The sequence below is a fragment of the Ctenocephalides felis genome, unplaced genomic scaffold (assembly GCF_003426905.1).
Source record: "Ctenocephalides felis isolate EL2017-DRISC unplaced genomic scaffold, ASM342690v1 CF-g0.4_SCAFFOLD_01492, whole genome shotgun sequence".
Lineage (NCBI taxonomy): Eukaryota > Metazoa > Arthropoda > Insecta > Siphonaptera > Pulicidae > Ctenocephalides > Ctenocephalides felis.
Genome location: NW_020537646.1, coordinates 17618929 through 17626995, shown reverse-complemented (window position 1 = coordinate 17626995; position 8067 = coordinate 17618929). Strand labels below are relative to the sequence as shown.

General features: G+C 26.5%; 1 protein-coding gene across 1 annotated transcript; it reads right to left on the bottom strand.

The window, feature by feature from the left end:
* Window positions 1–5938: 5938 nt before the first annotated feature.
* LOC113370942 (protein MAK16 homolog) lies at window positions 5939–7557 on the bottom strand. Its single transcript, XM_026611610.1, is given in 9 exon segments — window positions 5939–6094; window positions 6167–6238; window positions 6423–6653; window positions 6744–6873; window positions 6939–7121; window positions 7196–7323; window positions 7325–7340; window positions 7416–7462; window positions 7543–7557. Coding segments are annotated over 9 exon segments (978 nt in total).
* Between the last annotated feature and the right edge of the window lie 510 nt (window positions 7558–8067).

Here is an 8067-nt window from a genome sequence, read left to right as displayed (position 1 = left end):
CATTTTCCATATATATGTACATCAATTTCGAATAATAATTGATATTTTATATTCTGTTGCCAAACGAATGCATTTAAAATCTCATTATCGGTACAATATTTAAATAATATCAACAATATATTACAGAAAATTACATCACCTGTATATAGATAATGCGCATTTCATCATTAGTGGCATAAAATTGCTTTTGTTAGACCTACAAAGGTGAACATACAAGTTTTGGTTTATTGAAGATTATGATTAATCATTCGATCAATCAAAAATACAAGTTTTTTTAATAGTTATTTTTAAACTCAGAAGCAAAAAAGTGCTAAATATAATTTGCACATATGATTTGAATTAAAAGCATTAAAAAAAATTAATCTAATGCTCACTGAATAGGAATTGACAGATATAGGTAAATCTTGCTAAAATTATATGCTAATCTCAATATTACTAATATTGTAATAAAATTACTATTTTTATGGGAATGATTTTGTCTTATGGGATGTTGCCAAAATAACTATGAAAGAGACCTAAGAATTGCAGATAAATATTAATTTGAGCAATAGAAAATTAGAGAAATAGTATTATATCGTAGACACAATTCCATTAAATAATTAAGCAGACCTAACTTTTAATTTTTAAAATTTAATTTTTTTGTTTATTTAAAGTCTTGACAAAAAGTGCCTGCAAATTCAAATTTTGTTGAAAAATAGATCAATTGTTTGTTTAAATTTTATATTATTAAAAAAATTTGAATTGAAAGTTACATGATAAATTAAAAATCATTATGGCTACAATATAAAACTCTTTTTATTATCTATATTATATAAGGCTTTTTTTATTGGCCTTGCTTCAACATTTAGCCTCTATCTACGTTATTTTTTATAACCTATTATTCACTGTTCGATATGTTTTTATTAAATTTATCATATTAATATTTCACATATACTGTTTTTATAGCAATACACGAGTTATTTTGGATTGTAATTATAATTTTTAATCTATATTTTTAAGTGAAAACTGATATCACTATTGCTTAATAATCACGTGTGGTTTTTTGGGGTAAGGGGGGTTTGACATAAAATCACGAAATATCACGTGGGGGAGGGAGGGGCATAGTAAGATATCATGTGTATTTAGTTTTCACCTGTTTTTTTTCATGTGTATTTAGTTTTCACCTAAATATTTTCTCGTTACTAAAAATACACGTTATGTTTGACGAGGGAAGGAGGGGGGGGGGGGATCTTGAATCTCACCAGGAATCACCAAGAGGAAGGTGGTTCCAAAAATCCTTAAAAAATCGATCACGTGATTAATTGACTATGGGAGCGTCAATTAATCACGTGATCGATTTTTTAAGGATTTTTGGATCCACATCAAAAATAAAAATATTTCAAAGACGACCTATATCATTATATTTTTTATAACAAATAAAATTGTGATTTTAAATCTGATTTTCAATATTGATAGTAGTATTCACTTATCATAATCATAATACACAGATCATAATAAATGTGAATTTAATAAAATTGCATTTTGTATAGGATACAGAATCAGTGCCTTAAAGTTTATACTGTAAATTCTTATTTCATAATCGTGACGAGAAGAAATTTTTCATGTGACATTTATGACTTAAATAAATATATATTTGCATTAACGATTGAATATTTATAAAATAACGCGCATATATACTGGCCTTACCCATGAGTGACAAATAATCATAAAGAATTTCTAGGTACTTATTGGGTCATAATATTCCCAGAATTTAGACACCTTCAGTTGTTTATAATTAGATTAAAAGTTGGTATAAAATTATACACGATTAATAAACAAATTTTGATGTAATCACTAATACATATTTATGCATACATAGCTAAGGTACTCATATTATTTTAAAATATATTTATAATTAATTTTTGAATTCTAAATGAAAACTAGCACAGTTCTATTAAAATTACTCTGAATTGACATTGAAAATTTTCTTTGTCTCACTAAACAATATCATAAAATTTCGAAGCTTAAATCTGTTTGTATTATTAATAGAATCAAGGAATTTGAGTTATCAGAGTTGAATCAAAAAAGTCCAAAATAGGTTAACCATGCAAGATAAATATTTTTTTATTCTATCTAATTATAAATCAATTCAAATCAATCAATCAATCAATTAAAATATGTAATAATCTTTATTTTTTTAGTTAACTAGGTGTACAAGACTCTATTAGAGTTATTTTAAATTATATTGAGTTATATTAAATTATAAATTACATTTTATGCATACATTTTCACCTAATTCACTTACATAAATTAAAATTGTTATTATAATTATTATAATTATATGATTATTCGATTTTATAATTATTAACTTTATATATATATATATATATATATATATATATATATATTGTAGAGTTTTGAACAAAGAATCCAAAAAGCAATAAAAAACAAAAAAGTATTTTAAAAAACCATTTTTTTATTTATTTACTGTCGACGTTTCGGAACTAGGTACGTTCCATCTTTAGGACATCTATCAAGAAACATGATCTTGATAAGATTTAAACAAACAATATATTTAAGAAAAGTAGATAATGGTGGACTTTTTATATAAAATGAATAAAATTGTGGAAGAAATAACATTACAAAAACATAATCAAAATGAAAATAAAATTTTTTTGAAAAAAATTAGTTTTAATATGGGATTTTGCAGTAATTCACCTTAAGGCACGATCCCCTGCACCACTAGTTCAATATTTTTTAAAAATCAAATTATTCATAAAATGAAAAAAAATTACCTCATTGAGTCGCATCTCCTGTACAATAATGGAACAATATTCGGAGGCGTTGAATATAATGGAACTGATGTCTTGCTAGGATTAAACTCCTTGTTGAGTCTCTCGCGAAAAACCAAGGGCCAGAGACATTTCATTGAGGATGAAAGGTCGTTAGAAGGCATCCTGAATATAAATGTACCTACTTATTCAAACACTTGTTTCACTCATAACAACTCGAAGTAATCACATTAAAAAAACATATAACACCATTTATTCTTATTACTATTACATCACTATTTTAATCAAATCTCGCGCGATTTATGGCACCTATTGTTTCCGGTAATGTTAACAAACTATCACAAACCGTTGCAAATGACCGTTTTTTTCTCAAAATGCACCCACCAAGCGAATTCGAGGCCGCGTCACAAAAAATAACCGGTTATGCACTTTTAGCCTCCAAATATTTTGAATGTTATTATTTTTTTATTCATTTATTCATCGTCAGATATTGTCTCAAACCTGACCTTTCTCACTGAGAACACCATCGTAACTGACTTCGAATGGAACCATAATATTGCTTTTGGCTTCGTTCAACAAACGTCCATTAACAATTGTAAAACGTAATCATAATTTATAAAATATTATGAATATTTATGAAAAAGTCCATTACAATAGAGGTGTATTATAAAACTTTTATCACGAGGCAATGCTGCTTATCATATCCGTTCATTCAGACTCATAAACACTCAGATCCTATATATAGATTATTTGAAATGCAAATACAACGTTTTGTTTGACAAAATAATTTTGCCGGTGTTCTGTGTGAGTTATTACTAAATATTCAATCGTGAATAATGTACGAGATTGTGAGAGAACACTTGCGATTTCCGCATGTTTCGAAATTATTTATGGCAGGTTAATTGGACGATTTAATAAAATTGTTACTCACATGATGTACTGGATGACGGCTTAGATTCTATAAAATAACTTTCACTATAGTCGTAGCATTTTTATATGTGTTAATAAAAACAATCATAGCTTCCTATAAACCTTTAAACTAAGTCCTATAAACTGTTTTGATGACTTCTTTACGATAACCCAAACGGTTGTCCCATCACTGTTTAATGGTTTTTTTATTATTACAATTTATGCAATAGTGATAAAAATGCACATTTTCACTTTGAAACATATTGATATCTATATTTTCAAGTGAAAAGCTCTATCTCTACTGCTTGGTATCAGAGTGTCCGAGATGGGCATCGAGTTTGAAATCTCATGGTTGCAAGGCCAAAGATCTTACCACTGGCCCACGGAAAGTCCTACATACATAAATCATATACATATATCCTATATACATAAACATATTTTTTATAAATATTTTTTCCATTGACAACGTATATAACTACCTCAGTTATAAATAAATGGGTCAGAACCGTTTGGTTCTTCAATTTTCTTTGTCTGTTTTTTTCCTATAACAATAAGTAATTAATAAATATAAATTAATTATTAATATAAATATTTTTGAAAGCTTGAATTTTTTTTTGAAAACTTTGAAAAAATCAGTTTTTTGAGAATTTTGAAATTTTTATAAAAATTCGAGCATTTTTGAAAATTCTGAATTTTTTAACTTCTTTGATTATTTCTAACATAAAGTAAACATAAAGATATGCAAAATTTTTATTTTCGATTTTGTGCGATTACTATATAATAACTTACACTAGAAAAAGATATAGATACTTTTCCTATCGACTTATTTTAAGTTACTAAAAAAGGGAATATATGAATGCCTTGCTTATGAATAAATAAATAAATAATAATATCGGATTTATCAAATCTGAATTTTTGTCACTTTACTCCATCAGAAAATTGATCAAATTAATGATAAAATCATTATTTTTAGCAAGACATTAAAAGATTTAAATTAAAAAACACGATTACACGGTCATAATTTGGTGGATGGATTTGATGGTCACGTTTGATTAAATGATTATTCGTTACTTACTTTAAGTAATTTATTTGCAAAATATTTGAATTAGTGTATTTAAGACAAATACAATCAATTTAAAAAACGCAAATAGAAAACATTCTAAGCAAAAGCTTAACTGAATGAATGAATTTGAATAAATATGCATAAAAACATTTGAGCCATATTTTCACTTATTTTAATTGGTGTGTTTGCAAAATATTTAAATGAGTACTTAGAGAAATGCATACCAGTATTCTGAAAATCATTAAAAATATAATAAAATTAAATCAGCCAAATGTGATGATGGTAGTAAACAAAATATTAAACTGTTGAAAATGTTGGCAAATTATATTAAAATGTAAGTACTTGCCCAAATATAATTACCGAACCTTCCAATCAATTCGTGCTTTTACAATCCAATTATAATTGTATTTGTATCTATTAAATAAAAGTAAAACTATGTCAATATTACAACACAACAGACAAATGTGTACTAGTAACACATCTATGTGAAACGCATGTGTTAAATAATAAATAATTTAGTGTTAATTTTAGACAAAGATGTAAAGATAAAAATGCATGCGGTATTGATAAAATTTTTGATAAAAATATACATTTAAAGATCATTAATGAGTCGCCCGAAGAGATGTTGATATTTATATTCGAACACGACCGTAGTTAACCGTTGTAAACATCGATTGTTAATTAACGATCGTATCTTATTTAAAATAACAAAAAATAGAAACAATTATCATTATAATTGAAACCAAAATTCTTCCATCTCAATTGCTCAAAAATATATTATTATAAAATATAAAATTTCACGAAGAAATACGCTATTAAATTTATGCAGACATACTAAATGATTTTTGCGCCATTTGATTTATTTTGATTCAAAAAAATACAAACAAAATTGGATATCAAAATATTTTCAGAGCGCCGCGTTTATTTATATAAGATGCTATACTCTGAGATAGTTTTTAATCACTTTTATATGTTCATAAAAAAAATTGTAATGACTACTTAATTAAAGCATAATTACATAAAATTATTAAATTTTCATTGAAATCATCTGATTATTCAATGTTAGATAATTAAAACGTAAGTCATGACTACATTATTACCGCACACAAATATCAATTTGGATAAGGTACGAATTCTATAGGAAAAGAATATAAACTCAACCAATAAAACAAACTCAATAATGTACAATATTAATTTATTCAACAGCCCTATTTCGTTTATCATTTTCATATTCCATTTCATATTCAATTTCAACTCTAGGTTTACGTAATACTTTGCTCGATTTCACCTTACGTAACTTAGAACTATTATCAATTTTCTTCGGTTTGAATGGGCCTGGCAATTTAGCATCCTGAAAATATATACATGTTAGTTAAATGGAATATTGATATATGATGAATTATTATATAGTTATCTCACAAACCTCTATATCAGATGTTTCAGATTCGAAACTACTATCTAATTCTACAGACTCTCTGTTCCCTGAATCACTTTCCTGTAAATAAAAAAATTAATTTTAGAATATCTTTATATGTATGACCATTGTTGGGTATCATTTTATAATAATTGGATAAAAAAATCTTTACTAATGCAGTTGAATGCAGCAAATTCATTAGAAATCATGATCATAAACTGAATTGTTTAAACGATAATAGTAATAATGTGGTTAATATATTTACCTCATCTTCACTCATATCTTGCACTTCATCATCATCACTTTCATCATCAGTGTTTGCTTCTACAAACTCTTCATCATCATCCATTTCAAGTTCTTTTCGAACATCTTGATCTACTTCAATCTCTTTTTCTACTTCAGGTTCCTCTTCTTCCTCGGTTTCATCTCCTGATATTTCTTCAGCAGTGAGCGCTTTGTCAAATACTAATTGAGGGAAATTATATATATCTTCGTACTGAAAGAAAGAAATGATCGATTGATTGCATTTATAAGATTACAGTAATAAGACTTATTAGGAGTTTGCAATAAATAAAAGTGCACTCACTGTTCCCTTTTTAAGTCTATCCAACAATTGTTTTTCAATAGCATTATCAATTTTAGCAGCCACCAAAGCTTTTTCTTCACGTCTTCTCTCTCGTCGTTCAATTTTACGTTGAAGTGGTACAATCAATTTTCTAAAATAAATAACTATTAAATACATGCAAGAATGAGCATATTATATTCACCACAGATTACTTACTGTCTTCGTAGTTTCAATTTTCTCATTCGAATTAAGTATTGTGTTATTTTAACAAACCTCTGTTTGCATTTTGATTTAATAAAACCTGGCCAATACAGTAAGTTTTCATTAATTTGGTGAATAGCCTTTTCAAAATTTCTAGATAACTTAACTTTCTCCCATGATTTATTTGGAAAGGCAACCCTGTAATAGAAAAATGTATGTTAAGTCGTTCATAAAATGAATAATAAAAGTTTGGTATAATAGAAAAATAATACCTTTCTGCAGTTTTCATATATAAATGTATTACACCATTTTCTTCTCTTACGGTAGCATACTGACTGTTTGCTAAAGGGCACGAAGATCTATTGCAAAGACCAGTTAAATTATATTCATGTCGACAGAATTCTTTGTGTTTTTGTACTGAAATTATAATGGTTTTAAGTATTAAGTAATAATTTACAATATAAGTTCACGTTAATTAATATAACTACTTACTTTACTTTATGTGAACAAAAAGATTTATTTATTATACTCCAAACCACCTAAAACAAAGATTGAGGTTATAAATTAAAACTGCTATATAAACATTATGCATTAATAGAATATTATATATATTATTTACATCATCGTGCTGCATTTTGCAATATTATAATTATATAATTAAATACTATAAATATTGCTAATATAATTTATGTTTTTGTCACAGATTAAAGCACGTGTGAAACAACAAAGTCTGCAACTAAAAAGAAAAATATTAATGTCAAATTTCTGTTTGTTGGCTGCACTGTCGGGTGAACATTGCTGAAACAAACCGATTTTAAAAAATAAAATAAAATAATAATAATTTGAAATGGAATATTGTTTAATTTCTTCTTATTATAAGAAAATAAATAATTTTATAAAATTACTAATAACAAATAAAATAAAATCAGTCAGTCAGTGTGTAATCATAAATAAATTTAAAAATATATTAACTAACTTCGCTACTCTCCCTTGTGTGTCGCCACTTGTCAATTTTTCCCCTCTTGGTCTTTAGCCTGTGCTTACCTATGGAGTGAGCTGTCACTGTCAGATTACCCGTCATCATTGTAGCTCATCGATTGTACAAATTATTTAAATATCAAACAAATAATAGCAATGGACGCTT